The sequence below is a fragment of the Taurulus bubalis genome, assembly GCF_910589615.1.
Source record: "Taurulus bubalis genome assembly, chromosome: 3".
In the NCBI taxonomy this organism is placed as follows: Eukaryota; Metazoa; Chordata; class Actinopteri; order Perciformes; family Cottidae; genus Taurulus; species Taurulus bubalis.
In genome coordinates, this window is record NC_136591.1 from 30,684,370 (window position 1) to 30,701,994 (window position 17,625).

Consider the following 17,625-nt stretch of genomic DNA (forward strand, 5'->3'; position numbering starts at 1 on the left):
GATCAAAAAAACACAGCTGCAGTTACGTTTCATGCCGTAGGTTCTGCCAAAAAGAATGAAACAGAGATTCTCCAAGTCGATTATTTATCCATAGTTTTCGTTAAAGGTAGCGCCATTTAGTCGGTCAAACATTCTACATTATGTTGCCTAAAGCTAACCCAAACTTTCAGAATTAGTTTTCTACTAAAATGTTAAACAGTATTTGTGGCATGTGGCACACTGAGAATCCTAAAACCATGAGAGGGCTTAAAGATTATAATTTTTTTATCATCTACTTGCCTTTAACTAGTATGTGTGACATCATCAAAATCTAACATGAGCAAACTGCAACCAAGCAAAGTAAACTTGTTGAGCTTAAGACGACAACAGTGAATTATCTCAACAAAGAATAAGTAAGGTTATCAATCGTACAGCATCTTCTTGAAAGAAGCTAATCTGGCCTGTTTTACTAAACATTGTAGAGACAACCAGCACCACAGAGAAACGGCTATTTACTCCCACACACAATGTGTTGTACATTTACTGTACCTGTGTGCGTGTGCGTGTGCGTGTGTATGCACGTGACTGCATGACTGCATTGGTGTACTTGTGTGCTCTTTGTTTAGTCAGAGATTGATTGAGTAAAAAACTGTTTTTATTTTTATTTAATTCGTCTTTGATTTCTCTTGTCAGAAATTATAATTTCTGCAATAAATCATCCTCAGGCTACAGAGGAGAAGAGAAATTCACACACGCATTATAAAGAGAAATGTGTATGCTCCCATTGGAGTGAATCCCCTGGTGTGTCTGTGGTGTGTAATTTGTGTGTTTTTAGCCTGCAGTGTGTGCTCATAATAGGTGCTTTTGCCTCTCAGTGCTGAATTTCGTGTACCGGCAGCCCTGTCTTTCTGATGCCAGTCACTTAAACACAAAAACACAAGCAGTCACTATGATCACACGCTGAAGTATTTACAGACTCACAAATAAGGCAGCGAAACTCACTCAGTACCAAAAATACACATATATGACATCCTTTCCTTCTTCTGCTCTCGTTTTCTTTCTTTTTCAAACTGCAGAAGCGTCAACATGTACCCTCACACGAAACCAATCAAACCGTCTGTAAACCTCTCTAATAGATAGAGTTGGCCTCATTGCACTCTAATTGTGTGTTTATATTTGTTTCTCTAGCCTGCGATGATGAATGCTCGGGTGTGTTGATCAGTGATATGGATCGCCTGTATCGCATCATCATTGATGTCACCCTGACCACGCCCCTCCCACCACCGTATAAAGTGTTGTACCGCTTCGAGAACATGACCGAGGAACTCAAGGTAAAATATGTGTCCACCTGGTTGGAAACGACATTTTCAGTCATGTTTTAACTTATGTCTAAAAGATGAACTCATGTCTTTATTGAGATTTGGCTTAACCCTACTCCCTCAAGTCCCGGTTTACAGTGATGACTGCCAGGTTTACCCATCCAAATAAAAATTGTTTTTCCATTTCAGAGAGTATGAGACAGCTTCTGATTTAAAACCTGCGACCGTGTTTTTGCTGGCTAAATTGACAAGGAGCTTGCAGATTACATCAATTGTAGTTCAGATTTATAAAAAAAATGGGACCTAATTAAGACCTAATTAAGCTGTTGGTTGGACACAGTCGCTGCCTAACTTTTTCATGTTCCCAGCTGACTTGTTGCAATACTTGCACACGCTCACTCAACCTGCACTACTCTGAGGAACATTGTCATTAACATATTAAAGTGTGCTTCTTTTTAAGTGTTTTCAACAACATGATGCATCACCCTGCTGTTAAACTTGAGCTCAAATTAGCACCAAGTTTCCAATTAATTGTGATAAGAAGTTTTGAGCTGTGGTTATCTTTGTTTTCACTATTGAACTACATGATGCTTACTGTGACATAATTCAAATATATTGAGTTGTATATGTTAGATATGTTTTCTATGACAGTTTATTTTTTCTTCCTCGTTGCTCGTCCTCTTCTTTTTGGCTCTCCAGCACAGAGCCAGGCTGTTCAAAAGCCTAGCCGTGGGCCAAAATGTGTCAGACACTTTCTCTGTAATTCCTACATCCCTCTGTTTCTCTCCTGCAGCACATGCTGTCACCTCAGAAAGCTCCGGAAAGATTACTGCAACTGGCCGACTCCAACCTTGGATCACTGGTCGTTGAGATGGACCAACTACACAGCAGGGTACAGACACTTTTGTTTTTCTTTTGGCTCGACTTAAGCCTCTGTCATTGTCTGTCTTCCTTTCTCTCTTTGTCTGTCTTGCGCCCTCTTTCTCGGTCTGTCTCTAAAATAACGAGATGAGGCAAATAAAGACTGTGGTGGGGAGTCAGATCATAGCTAAGGGCAGCAATAATGTACATAGAGCAGCAAAGACACACGCCTTGTCACTTCTACAGCAAGCTGGGCATAGTAATAGAGACGCCACAAAAAACTGTCACACCAGTAGCCAGCTGCATCAACAGAAAAGCAGTAAAGAAACTATTTCAACCACTTTTCTACCATGTTGATGAAGTGCCAGTGCGACTGTCAGAGGGATTTGTGACACATTTGAATACTTAAACCGTAGTTAACCACCTGGGCAATGGACAAATAATGAGACATTTGAAGCCTGGGCACCATACCTGGATTAACCAGCCATGGGCCCCGGAGTAGACATAAGATCGTGGGCCCCCATTAACTCCTCTGTTCCCTATGCAATTCCATTGAACCCCATTTTTGCAGTGTGGTTATTTTGCTCAAACACAAATGCATTTCAGAATATCAACACATAAGCACAAAACTGATATAATGAAAGTCTGAAAACTGGGTTTTGTAATAGGGATCCTCTTCGATGTCTTCTTCCTATACAAAAGTTACATTTAGTTGTTTACCGAAAGAAATGAAACTAATGACAAGAACTCAATGTGCTTGTTGGCCATCTTGCATGTTCACTATCCAAACAAAACAGGAAGACACTTGCAATGTAATAGTGGTCTAGATCTAGAACACCACAGGGCCCTTATTGTGACAATTTATATCATGCTTCAATCGTGTATTTTAGAAAACAAGTTTTCAATTAAATTAGCCCAAACAGTTGAACCTTTCAGGATCCCTGTATAGATGTGAACAGAATATGAACAGAGTATGAAAGGATTTGGATCTAGATCAGGATTGGGATCGTAAAACGTTATAAGGTCATCCCTAGTAATGACGGAGGCTAATGGATTTTCAAATGTTAATGAGTCAGAGGCTATTAGGGATCCATTAGGCCACGGGGCCTGTGCCTGGTGGTCCAATTCAGAAATCTATGCTTGCTTTAAAATATTTCAAGAACTTTAATGTTTTTGCATCAAACATATTCCCACAAAAGCATTTTGAGATTTTCCTCTTTGTGCTTGAACAAAATACAAGAATCTATACAATCTCTTTGTTTTTTACTTCACAATCTTTAGAGTCGCATTTATGTCTCTAAAACAAGTTAACTCGAATACTGGGGGAACAAATCTTGAGCTGAAGGGCTCTACAAGTACCAAGTGGAGAAAAATAACACTCACATTTACGCTGTCAAGCTACACCCTTTTAGGGACTGGGGCCTTGACATTTGTTGACAGCATTGCTATCATCCACACCCCATCACACGCATACTCGCTCACGGACACACACCAACCAAAAGAATATGACACAGCCTTGTAAAATAACAACAATAATTACCTGCTCTTTCTTTCTGTACGTGTGTGTGAGTATCTTAGGATGTGTTTTCATGTCTGTCTCTCATTCTCCTGTTTTGTGTGTGTGTGCGTGTGTGTGGGGCGTGCACATTTAGACAAGAAAAACTCTCTCGCTCAAACACACACATTGTGTGTGTGTGTGTGTGTGTGTGTGTGTGTGTGTGTGTATTGTATGTACGTATTGCTATCATTCTCTGTCATTCTTTTATATCTTCCTCTCATTTATTCATCACTTGTTTATTATTATTTTATAACTTGTGTATGTGCGTGTATAGTCCACTAAGGTATCTGCTGACGGAGAGCAGGTGGAGGATGATGCTGACAGGATTCATAAACGAGCTGAGGACCTGGAGCAATTCATAAGGGACACACTGCTGGGAGCTCAAGGTAACAAAAACGAACACCACCTCTCCTCCATGAACTGACTCCATATCCTGCCAACTGGGATTTCTGTATGTATCTGTACTGTCTCACTCATTTCATCTGTCATTAAAGTATCTTGCATTATATTATTATATATATATTATTGTATGAAATGCATGGGATCCATGTGGGACATTTAGGTTATTAGAAGGGAGTGGGATATGGATAGGAATATGTAAAGATGGAAAAAAAAAGCTCATGAAGTGTCTAATTTAACAGGCAGAACATATTAAAATGAGGCAATTAAACATGTAGTATCTTCAGAAAACTTCAAAGTTCAATTGGATGTCAAATAAATGTGATCATAAGGAAGTGTCATTGCTACCAAGACTATTGTCAGTGTTACCGGCCAAAATCAACCAAAAGCATTATTTTACTAGCAGTTAGTTGTTCACTTCAGCCTCAGTATGCTTTTTCCAGTGCAGCTGCAGCCCCTGCATCACTGGCTGTGTGACCAGCTTGTGATGTGTTTTTCTCCTGTGACATTAAAGTCACAGCCCTTACACACGCTCCACTGGAAAAAGTATCTCTGTAGTCTAAAGGGGGTCTCAGTGCTTTCTGCTGTGATTCCAGGCCATCAGTGTCTTTCCATGTGTGAACTAATATCCTGTCAGTGGACAGGAGTTGTGCAAACCTTCTGTTCAAGGCGTCCTTTCACCATCTTCAGCCCGGAGTGCCGCCTTTAGGTCACTCTGACCATTTGTGTTGGGGTTGGTCGAGCTCTTGTTGCTGCCAAGGCTCCACACATGAAAGAAAAGGCACAGGCCTTTCTTTTGCACAGCCACAGCTAGTTCTTCTGTCGGCTTCAGTCTTAAGATAACACTTTTTTTAATCAAATAAGTTCAAATAGTGGTGTGTCGGAAATGACATTTTCTCTGATAATGTTACATTGTAAACAACCAATCCGTGTTCAAATTGACAGGGCGATGACAGCGCCGCTCGTGGCCAACGTACGTAGGTTCCGTTCAGTTAAATTATGATGCATTCAGGCTCTGTTCAGTAAAAATGAGAATTGGGCCAAGGTAAATTATCACGTATCACGATGTAATCTCGGAGAAACTTGAATAAATCCAATTGAGATGTTTTCACGACAACATAAATATATATTATAGATGAATTTTGAGCTGTTCACACTCTCACATCAAAACTATTACCGTAATGACACAATTTGTTTTAGTCCATAGAAGTACAATCTTTTATTTCCTTTGTCATTTTAATTGTGTGTTTTCATGAAGACACAAAAACACGACATGACTATAACAACGTGATCAGGGTTCTCTAAAAGTTATATTTGCTCCGATCTGTGACACGATCTGAGCCGGGGGTTTTATGATCCGTTGCACAACTGCCTGCCGTGCAGTGTATATTTACTCAGCCTTTCAATATGTGCTCCTTTCAGACTGTCGAGACTAAAATATGTTTTGTATGTTGATAGATTTCCATCCATCAATATACAAACATCCCAAAAATATTTTCGTGATTTAAGTGATTTTAACAGTTGTTAAAATAACCTAACCTTGAACCGCTCTAATCGAGACTTTTAAGTAACTCTCTCTGTGTGTGTGTGTGTGTGTGTGTGTGTGTGTGTGTGTGTGTGTGTGTGTGTGTGTGTGTGTGTGTGTCTGAGGGGGGAGAGAGAGAGGAAAAGAGTGTGTTGTTGCTCACTGGATGATTGAGCGCAGCAATTAGAGACTTAATTATTGGCTATCACAAACACACACACAAACTCACCACATATACAAACACCAATGGAGATGTGCACACATTCATACAACTGTGCACACACACACACAGACACACACACAATGAGGCGAGAAAGTACTGTACTTTCCTCTCTGTATGTTTACTAGATTCCATAATATGATTCCATCCACGTTTTAAATGGTTAATTGGCTTTTAAACCCTACTATGTAATTATATAGCTGTGACACAAACACACACATACACACACTCAGACTCACAGACACTCATGCACACACGTACACATACAAATGCAGCCTGCGCACACATGCAGTACAGCTGTTCATTAGCATGATGGCTTTAGTTCGGTCTTGGCTCTAATCACATCATGTTTACATTTCAAATGATAGGAAATGCTGCATTGCCACAACCACAGATGGACACACCGGCCCACACACCTACACACACACCTACACACACGCACGCACACAAACACATGCACACACTTCCAAGTTTCAACTTGCTTTAATTATTTCACGTTTACATTTTAAATGAGAGAGGAACACACCATCAATGCAGACACACACAAGCAAACATTTTGCTGCATACACACAGTTATGCACAACACACCTCTTTTCTATCCTCTGTCGCCCCCCCCACACACACACACACACACACACACATACTCCTCATTAAGTTCCAGCATTTTTATTCAAATGAGCCTTAGAGTGTTTTAGTGCAGTTTCATCATTGATTGGTTTGAGATTTCACTGCCTTTAATTTGATAAAAGCAGGGCAAACATGAAGTCTGCCAAAATATCTGGCTTTGAATGGTGTTAAAACAGTTTGTGTCTGTTTTTGTGTGTGTGTGTGTGTGTGTGTGTGTGTGTGTGTGTGTGTGTGTGTGTGTGTGTGTGTGTGTGTGTGTGTGTGTGTGTGTGTGTGTCTGACTATCAGCGTGCGTCTGTGTTTAAATGAGTTAAGATCAAACAGTGTTTTTTCTTTCTCACCGTTTGAGGCATAAAGCTCCGAAATGGTAGAGTTTCCATCAGAGCTTGTGTGTGTTATGCTGTATGTTAATAACTTATTTACAGACTGTGTGGGCTGCCAAATTTAGTCTGTTAGGTAAGTGGTCAATATTACAGGGCCGATCATTGAACATTGTTCTTTTTACACTGAGCCAATACAGCATACAGCATGATAACAATAAGGCAGTTCAAATTAGTTACACAAGCAGTATATTATGGGTGGGAAATAGTTATAAACAATTCTGGGGGATGGATCTCATTTGGACCCCCTCCGATGTCTAAACCATGGTAACGCCCTTACTCACAGCAGTCTTCATGTGTGTCTGTGTGTCCAGACCTCCAGTCGAAGGCTGCAGACTTGAACCAGTCACTCTGGAGGAGAGATGGAACTCCAGAAAAAAGCCTGAAGGAGATGAAGGAGGAGATCCAGGCCATGCTCGCCGAGATGAGAAAACGACAGCTGGGAGGGAAGAAGAGCATCGCCGAGGAAGAGATGGAGTACGGACACACACACACACACACACACACACACACACACACACACACACACACACACACAGACCATGTATCTTTCCTCCACACACAAGAAAGTGAAATATTTTTAAAAACAGTCTTTGTGACAGAGTGCGCACACACATTTTTGAGCCAATAACAGGCAGATGATGGGTATACATTTCTTAACAGTCAAAATATGCCAAAAATACTTTTGCCTGGAGACAGGAAATACCTGCATATCTTTGCTATTGAGCACCTTCTTTGCTGTTAATTAGTTATTTGTCTTAGTGTTTCCTTTGTTAAAGTTTTGTTGGTTGATTTGAGCATCATTGTTTGCATGGAACCACTCTATTTCCACCTGTTTAGTTTTCTCTGTGTTATTATTTTTTCACTCATACTCGGATGCTAATCATTCACCTTGTGTGTCTCAAAGTGCCGTCGTCCCTGCTGGGATGCAATCCCACTTTTCCAACTTTTTGCTTCTCGTTCTGCAGGGTGTTTCCCCACTGACTTTCTGGCACTGAACTCGCTCAATGAGAAACATAGAGAAAGAGGAGAAGCCTGAAGTGGAATATGCATAAATTTGTCCTTAAGAAATTTCACCTGCGTATAGAAGTTTTTATTCTTTTGAGAATATACCAGAAAGAAAAATGAACAAGATAAAAAATCATGGCACATACAAGGTAATAACAGTGTCCAGAGTCATACAAAATACAAAGCAGTTTTAAAATGAATAATGCAAAAATAAAAAAGGAATATATGCAGCAAACATATTGAACAAAACACACTAGTCCTAACTCTGTCAGTCTATTTCAGTCTCTCCAGTTGTAATGTGACATCAGCTTCCTATTTTTTTATATTTGGGTATATGTTTCTCTAGTGTTACATGCAACCAATAGCTTCTGTTAATGTGTTTTTATTATGAGAATTAGACAACAAACTTGGATGCCTCAAGTGTTCAAATAAAATGCAGCAACACACAGCACTGTTTGCAAAATGGTGAGCTGTGAATGCCCTTTCATTTCGTTTTCATCCTGTGATTTCTTTATTCACTTATATGTGTTGACACAGAAGAAGACAGGATCACACGTCTTCCATTGAGCAGATATTTGATTTCTGCACATCCCGGAGCCACAACTTTCTGCTGATGTTTTAACAAAGTGATTCTCACTGTTCTCACTCTTAATTTCTCTCTCTCAAGGCACTTGATGGAATTGTTAATCTACTCTCTTCATCCCTCCTTTTCTCCCCCTCTTTCTGTCTGTCTCTTTCACCAGTAAATGTTGATGAGGTCGATGAGTTAATTAAATGTACTGTATCGCCGTAGGGGTGGAAACAGAGAGAAATACAAATGTGGAGTGAGAAGGAAAGTCACAGAGGGAGAGGAGAACAAGGGACAGACGGACATGGAGTTGTAGTGGGAGAGAATATGAGAAGAAAAGAGACAAAGTATAATCGCCACTTGTCCGTCAGTCTGCAGTTGATTATTTGACTTAACCTTGAGATTTCAACCAGAGCAGCAACATCACAAGCAAAAAGAAAAAGGGATGCTTCAGCAAAATTAACAAAGCTAGACAGTTACACTATACAAGTTAAATATGTTTCCATATTTTAGGTATTTTTTTAGGATGCTGTTAGTCTGAAAACGTTGTACATGCTTCTATTTAACTTTTAATTCATATACTGTTTTGTTAAATATTGAAATATTGTACTCAACAGTTAGATCATAGACACTCCTCCCATTTGTTTTTACTTACATAAATATATTCTGTTTTCCTTGCGCTAGTCCCCATAGGGTTCATTAATGTTTCATCAAATCTAGTCATTACCTTGCATGTATCTCCTAAACTGTGTGAACTTGTCCTCTGAGTGGTGTCAACTGGAGGACAATAGCTCCTTGTTGTGTTAATTAATGCTGAAGGTGAACATAAGGCTAATTAAGGGACTTTGGCAAACATACGCTTATTTAATTGTTTTAAATACTTCCAAAGTTAGAAAGCTTTCTAGAATTTCTTGTCAAAGCAAAGTATAATGAGACAAATTTGAATAAACTAAAGGCTGCATTATAAATCTTGATGGGCAGATCAATTGGAGCGAAGCCTGTGAGAAAGTTCAAACAACTTCAACATTCAACATCACACATTCATCACTGCAACATCTTCATGACAGTGGTGGACTTAAGGGGCTGGCTAATGCTAGCAAATAACTATATGACATGCCATCCGACCACGTCTGAAGGTGGTGTGAAAATTGCTAATTCAAAGTATAATTGAGGGATTGTCTCCACACAGCTCTCAACATGGTCACGGCTGAGCTGGTAGTTAGCAGCTAGCGGTTCTTTGAACAGTACAACAACACACAGCAACAGTCCTGACAGAGCCAACAGTGTTTACCTGAGGGGAATACGCTTCCTATCAGCTGTAACCGCAGAATAAGCGCATTGTAGAGCTGCAGCGATAAGCTAGCCAGTGGGCACACACACTGGGACTCACATGCATGCCAGGTAGACATAACTTCACTATGTCTTTACATTGGAAATAGTTGCTTACTATATTTCAAGTGAACACAGCATGGCAAAGCTGTGAATAATTGGTGAAATGCTCCTTTAACAAAGCTTGACGACTGTTTGAAGTTCCTTTTTGTGGTCTGTACTCTCTGAATTTGAATTGTCAGCACTGGGTATCTGTTGCTTTAAACTAAGTTGATGTAACGCAAAGTTATGTCTTAAGATGTCTTCATCTTACACACACACACACACACACACACACACACACACACACACACAAACACACAAAAGGTCCATGTTAGCAGTGGTTACGTTTTAGTTCTGCTGTAGTCTCGTTCTCTTTGCTTTCATTGATATGACATGCCATGCCGTGGTGAACATTAGCACGCATTGCTTCAACCGTCCACAAACACATTAATGTTGACAATATTTGAAATGTTTTACACTGCCACGATTTAATCCAATTTAGCCTGAGGGATCAATAGAAGAAAATGTGTAATTTCATTTCAGCATTTCCACATTCGGTCATATGGAGTGATTATTGTCTTCACACTAACAGAGGCTCTGCTACACATCACAATAAATCTCCTCTTCTTTCCTCTCTGCATTGTTGCATTTACATACTCTAACTTATTCCACCCATCAACGATTGTAAGCTGTGAACAACACTGAATTAAGTGACCAAAATATAAATGTAAATATTCTAATCGCTCCCTTTCTTCGTCTTCCAGTTTAGCAGAGGAGTTGTATCAGAAAGTGAAGAGATTATTTGGCGACCCCCATCAGGCCGCAGAAGACCTAAAAACAGAGGTAATTATAACTTCTCATCTTTACTCTTTTGTCTTTGATTTCCCTAAATTAATGGCATTAACTTAATGCTTCCCCAGATAAAAGAGAAGCTCTCAGACCATGAGGGGAAGCTGCAGGATGCCCAGGACCTGCTCCACTCTGCCCAGGGAAAGACGAGACAGGCTGGCTCACTGGCTGAACAAAACCAAGCTAACCTCACAGCCCTGGAGGTGCAGTTACACACTAACTCACACACGGTCGGCCAGACACACATACAAGTTTTAAATACACAAACACAGTCGGAAAACGGTGTGCTTGAATGCTATTTCACATCCAAAATCACTCACTCTTTTGTCAAGCATGTGTAGTCCAATTAACTACTATTTAAATGATTTAATAATAAAATTCTGTCATGTTAGATTTGTACTGTGGCAAGCAAAGGAGAAACAGATAAAAGCTTTTTGTACAAAAGAATGACAGGAACATTAAGAGGCATCACAATTGGATTACTCGGATCGACAGAGTAATCTTGAACTGATTTCTTTTAAAGAGAAAAACAATAATTGTCACCAGTTTTTCAGGTGAAGCTAAAAGATAAGTTACCAGGTTTTGGACAAAAGACTTTGTCTATACTCATTGTTATATCAACATAATCCAGGTGAGTTGACTGATTTAAATCACATTAGTTTTTTAAATGAGTAACAACGATTTGGAAAAACTCCTCAAGAATTGTAAAAATCTTCTAACTATCTATACATCTATTCAACTCACTACTTATTCTTATTTTCCTTTTAAGCCTTTTTGTGATTCATCAGCAAGGAAAGCTCACAGATCCCTAACAGAGCAGAACAACAAGCATTTATTGGGAAGGTTATTATACATACTTGTTATACTGCAGCGATCCCACACACATACACTGCACTCTCCTTCTCGTTCTTTCTATCCGTCTTTGTGTCTCCCTGACCCTGCAATGTTTTTCTCTATTCGGAAAAGCTTTATGCACTGGAGAAAGTGGTATATGCACTCCGAGGTTCATACTTTTATTTAATCAAGTCATTCATTGTGTGTCCCTCGTGTCCCCTAACTGCTTTTATTAAAGTCAATAACTGGAAATGGATTTTCTGCATTTCTTCTGTCATAATAAATTGAAGATCTTAAGGTGTTGGATTGTTGGTCAGACAAACAAACCAGTTGATGTCATCACCTGGAGCTTTAGGACATTGTAATGGGACATTTTCACAATTACTTGCCCATTGCATGTTCATGCGTTGACACATTATTATCTTTTGCAGTTATTGATCCTGGTTTGTTTTTTTGCAGAGAAAGCGCTCCGCAGTGAGCGGGGTGAAACAGGAAGCACAGGAGGTCCTCGGAGAAGGAGAGCGTCTTCTGGATGAAGCAAACCAGCTTTCTGACAACATCAACAAGGAGATAGAGGTACTAATGTCCACCAAGTGGAAACCTGTGGAGCCCTTATAACTCTGGATATCAGTCACCTTTCATTTCGGAGGAGTAGAGAAGAGAATATCTCTCTGAGATTTGTCTCTTTTCTTCCTTCTTTTCAATAACTGTAATGGCGTTAGTTACATTATTACTACCTAAAATAATTTGCAAGGATATTACCATGGACAGCATTAGATGCACACTAAGTGATTTGAATGTGTCCGTCAACAAGGCCTCTGTTTTCTGTCTGTAGGACTTGGAGGAGATGGGTAGAGAGCTGGGTCCTCTTCAGGACCAGCTGGATGATAAAGTCAGTCACCTGACCAGTGGTTTAGGTGATGGCAGCCTGGCCAATCACGTCCACGACGCAGAGGAACACGCCAAGCAGCTGAACGAATCTGCTGCCATTTTGGATGGGTAAATATAAAGACATTACCCCAGAAATGTTTATCTTCACATATATGGCTGAAACTATTAGATGATTAATCTAGTAGATTATGGATTTACAGACAAATACTCGATAATCATTTTGATAATCATAGAGCCATCCATCATAGCGTAATCAACTAACCTAAGGTGTCAGAACTGTAGGAGGAAGATGGAGAACCTGGAAGAAACCCAGATTGACACAAAGAGAACATGTAAACACCACACAGGAGGGCAAGATATTCCTTTATTAGTCCTGCAGTGGGGAAATTTGCAAGCCATCCCAGGATTGAACCGGGCCACTCTTGCTATGAGGCAACAGTGTTTATCATAGATTTTCCTCCTAAATTCACGTATCTCGAAATTCTTCCGAATGTTGACCCCCCTCCGTAGGCCACTCCATGTTTTTTTATACTACAATGGTGCTCATAAGCAGTCATAGGTTACAGTTTCTCAACTAAGATTAGTTTTCCTCTTTCATGTCAATGTACTTAATTGATTAGCTTTGGTGCTTTGGCATTGATCCCAATGGGCTTATGTAACATGAGTGGGTAAATGGCAATCGATTGGAACAAAATACAATTTTAAAGACAATAATTAAATGATTACAATATATGCAGAACTATTTTTAGAAGTACAAATCAATTTGACAATCTCTGATTTCAATTACATACATGAGCTGGTAAATGGTGTGTCTCAGGAGTTACCTTCATTTAGGTTTTCATTACTTAAAATGCGATTAAAAGATATCAAAATGTAAATATAAAAATCACAGCCGTTTCTCTCTTTTGGTCCTCTCTCTCCTCACAGTATTTTGGCTGAAGCTAAAAATCTCTCCTTCAACGCAACAGCTGCCTTCAAGGCCTATAGCAACATTAAAGCAAACGTTGATGCAGCGGAGAAGGAGGCGAAGGCAGCCAAACAGAGTGCAAGTGAGGCACTTGCACTGGTAAGTAGGTGCACACACCTTCTGACAATTACTGACTTACTTCTATTCAGAAAGCTGTTTTCTTTATGGTTTAATGGTATCCCTTTCTATGTGATTCAATACGTTTACTATCAAAAGCTGAAATGTATTTGAATATTTAAACTATATGTAATCTGCCTCACATTCATGTGCTTCATACACACTGTAAATATCAATGCATGCATTCTAGGTATCAAGCCTATAAGTGTACTTGCAGCATAAGATGATGATGGTGTGTGTGCGTGTGTGTGTGTGTGTGTGTGTGTGTGTGTGTGTGTGTGTGTTTGTTGGTGTGTGTGTCTTGCATGAAGTAACAGTAATGTAAGCTTGGGCTCTCCATTAGTCATGGTTGAGAGATCAAAGCACTTCTCAGTCTCTCTTCCTCCTTCTTCCCCCCACCCCCTCGCCTTCATTCATTATCATGACCACACACACCTGAAATTTCTCGTTTCCTTCCTTTTTCCTTTTTCATTATTTTTCCCGTGTTCTACTTTTTTGTTCATTCTCCATTTCTTTGCTTTTGTCTTGGTTCCTCGTTTATTATTTTCTTTCCCCCCTTCATCCCATCATAGTAATTATTTTCCTTTGTTCTGCGTGCCAACACGTTACCCTTTTCTTTTTCGACTCATCCTCCTTGTTTGCATTTTTTTCACCTCTGTCTTTATTTTTATTTTTACTCCTTTCGGTAAATGGCCGAAGGTGAAAAAAAAGAGAGGCAAAGATAGAATGAAAGAAAGAAAGAAAGAAGAGTTTGAAGTTGAAGAATGAATCTGAGGAGAGTTTAAGTCTACTGAATGCATTTCTTAGAATATATTTTAGCAACGCAAGGTAGCAGTGCTTTGATCTTACAGAAAGGTAATATGCAGATTACTGCACCATTTTGTGTGCGAAAACGTGTGTTTTAAATCATGTGTGCGATCTAAATTATTCTGAAGGCATATTAAGTCACAAATGTTTTACTCTCTTTCTGTGTGTGTGTGTGTGTGTGTGTGTGTGTGTGTGTGTGTGTGTGTGTGTGTGTGTGTGTGTGTGTGTGTGCGTAGGTTTTAGATCCAGAGGTCCCAGTAAAGGAAGCAGCTCAAGGTTCCCTTCAGAAGAGCAACAGACTGCTAAACCAAGCTAAACAACTTCAAAATGATGTCAAAGGTGTGTGTGTGTGAGATTGTGTGATTTTGTGCGTGTACAATATGTGTACAATATGTGTAATATACTGTGCTTTATACCATGGTCTGGGTGAATACTGATTTTGATTGGCTCTAGGAAGTCCATTAATACCTGATAAACACACGGTGCAAGAAGTACGTAAACTGCCCCTCGGAATAGAGCCGGCTACACGTTTGTTTGTGGTAATCTTGACATTGATTTGGGGACAATGACATGGCTGCATAGTGGGGCTGTGTATTGGAGAGTACAAATACATATTGTCACAATACGATATATTGCGGTACAATACATATTGTAATATATACTAATAGAGCTGAAAATACAACGTGCTGTATACCTTTGGCATTTGACCATGGTATAAGCAGGATATTTCTTTTCGAGGTGATGGACTTCACGGAGGCCACCATCCGACGAGCATCGGGCATCGTCCCTTGCATAGTCTTTAAGTGGATTACAGTTCATATTCATAGTGTACACAAGTCCTAAACAGTTTAACTGCTATCAATGTCACTCTTCATGTGCCTCTATGATTTACTGTCAATCACTCTTCCCATCAGGGAGCTGAGGGATGTGTTTTTATTAGTAGGCAGCCATGGCTTCAAATCAAACCATCATCGTGTGTGTGTGTGTGTGTGTGTGTGTGTGTGTGTGTGTGTGTGTAGAGAATGCAGATGGTGTGGCGGGGCTGAAGGGCAGAGCTAAAGCTGCAAGAGACAAAACCAAAGACCTGCTGAAAGCTGTCAACGGAACCATGGCAACGCTCAACGCTATCCCCAATGGTATGACTGCACAAACACACAGTGTGTGTGTGTGTGTGTGTGTGTGTGTAGGAGTGAGATAAAGAGAGAGTGGATCAATATCGCTGTGCCAATAGAGGTCAGTTGCTGTGGTAAGCTCAACTTGACATATGTCAGTACTCAGAGAAATACACTGCAGTGATAGTGAGGTTGTTGAGCCACAGTGATGCACATGGTTGCTTTGGGATCAACACGCAGAAAAAACGATAAATCCAGCTACTACAAAGTGTAAAATGCGATGACCCAGAGGTTAACACAGTTTATTTAATTCCAATTCAAATCCATGTGAGTGAGTGAACACAATACCATTACATGTCACGGTCAGATTGCAGAAACTAAATGGTTATCAGTCTGATTTTCACAGGATCTACCAGACCTTGTAACAAATGTCAGCAATGATTATCAGCTGACGGGGTAGGTGTAGAGTTTCAATCATAAACACCATGATCCTCGAACACACAGAAGACGTTTGGTATTCATGGCTGTAAATCTACAGGACTCTGAACAATTTGTGATATGAAGGGGGCAAAGAGTTGTTCTCGAGGCCAATAAAGACAACATTTTGCTGAGATTAAGTGAGCTTTATGCACCGTCTCTACTACAAGTTCCCAATGTCCACTGTGTTCCAGGAGTCAGCAGGATTGTCTTAGCTAGGGTGTGAAACTAATGATAGAACATTACAAAATTGTCTAGTGTGCGTAGAGTAAATATGTAACAAACAACAACTAAAGATACAGTAAATCCCACACTATACTAATATTATAAACTATACACTTTACTGATCTGACTAGTATACTATTTTTTACAGTTAATATACATAAATATAAAGCACTTTACCATTTTGCTTATAATAAGAGGAACTTATACTAGTCCTGTGACTTTGAAAACTTGTTTTTGATTATGTGATTCTCTCGCCGACAACAAAAATGTATTTTAAATATTTCCAATTGTGAGTAGCTCTTCTAGTTCTACATTAGGGCAATAGTTAGAGTCTAGATAAATGCCAGTTCAAAATGGTGTAGAATTACAGTCTGATTACACTGCTGCGTTTGAGCCACTTCCGGCCTCCAAATGTGACCCATGTGTCTTCTGTTTGTGGTTTTCTACTCCCACTGTAAACCAAACAAAGCAAAAACAACTAAAAACATATCTATGAGTTCTTGTCTAAATATTAAATGAATATAATTAACTGAGGTTTAAGGTCACACTGAAAGATTCCTCCATAAGTATAATAAAAAAAAATAGGTTCCATCATATTCACATTTTGACATTATGTATCATTAGCAGCCGAACTCGGTAATGCTATGCCACTGATAAATGTCATTTGTAAAGCGTGTGTTTCTGTTCGCTACATTCTTTTGACAGACACAGCAGCTAAGCTAGCAGCCACGAAGGCTGTGGCAGCAGATGCTAACGCCACGGCCATAGACGTCCTGGAGCGCCTTGGGGATTTGAACCTGCATCTCCACGGCCTACAGAGGAACTACAGCGAGCTGGAGGACAATGTCAATGCAGCCAATCAGATGATTCAGGACCCAGAAAAAAACAGTAAAGTTCTTCACTATTGGCTCGTTACATAATAACATTATAACAAGTAAAAGCAGCAGGATTGTGTTTTGAATATTCCAGTTAACATTTTGGGGGCTAGTTCAGCATTGATGAATACTTTTTATTGGCAAATGAAATATTTACCATTGGGATAGAGTAACTAAGAACTATGACCGCTCTCTGAAACATATTTGCTAATGAACTTCTTTTGTGTGAAAACATTTGTTTATTTCCTGTTTATCCATTACTTAATTAATGTTGTGTTTTTCCACCTAAACATTGTAGTTTAATAACTGAAACTTGAAACTCTGTGCCCAGTGAAAAATATTTGTATGCTGCTTTTTAATGTATTACTTTGCGGGGGGTATTGTCTCAGACATACATTGGTGAAATCACCCAGTAACTGACATTTGGTCTCTTTGTCTCTCTTTTTTTCAATCCCCACAGCCATCAGTATGTATATTTCAATTACTTTAGTATAAGAACTTATAGTTATAAGTGGTGCACCAATACTATGCTGTAATTACCAAATAATGATGAGTGTAATGTTAACACAAATGTTGTAGGCATCTGTTGGCTTTCCTAGTAAAATAATTTATCAGGACATTTCCAATCACCACAAAAACATTTTCTCATCAACAGC

At 39.5% G+C, this 17,625-nt stretch overlaps 1 protein-coding gene across 1 annotated transcript in view; it reads left to right on the forward strand.

The window, feature by feature from the left end:
* The window catches only part of lama2 (laminin, alpha 2), a 177,849-nt gene that overhangs the window by 127,495 nt on the left and 32,729 nt on the right, over nt 1-17,625 (forward strand). Inside the window, exons 37-48 of the mRNA XM_079214692.1 lie at nt 1,168-1,310; nt 2,092-2,190; nt 3,992-4,103; nt 7,183-7,345; nt 10,580-10,658; nt 10,736-10,867; nt 11,958-12,074; nt 12,334-12,497; nt 13,317-13,455; nt 14,517-14,619; nt 15,300-15,416; nt 16,800-16,982. Of these exons, the coding sequence (XP_079070818.1) occupies nt 1,168-1,310; nt 2,092-2,190; nt 3,992-4,103; nt 7,183-7,345; nt 10,580-10,658; nt 10,736-10,867; nt 11,958-12,074; nt 12,334-12,497; nt 13,317-13,455; nt 14,517-14,619; nt 15,300-15,416; nt 16,800-16,982 (1,551 nt within the window). The remainder of the gene's footprint in view (nt 1-1,167; nt 1,311-2,091; nt 2,191-3,991; nt 4,104-7,182; nt 7,346-10,579; nt 10,659-10,735; nt 10,868-11,957; nt 12,075-12,333; nt 12,498-13,316; nt 13,456-14,516; nt 14,620-15,299; nt 15,417-16,799; nt 16,983-17,625) is intronic.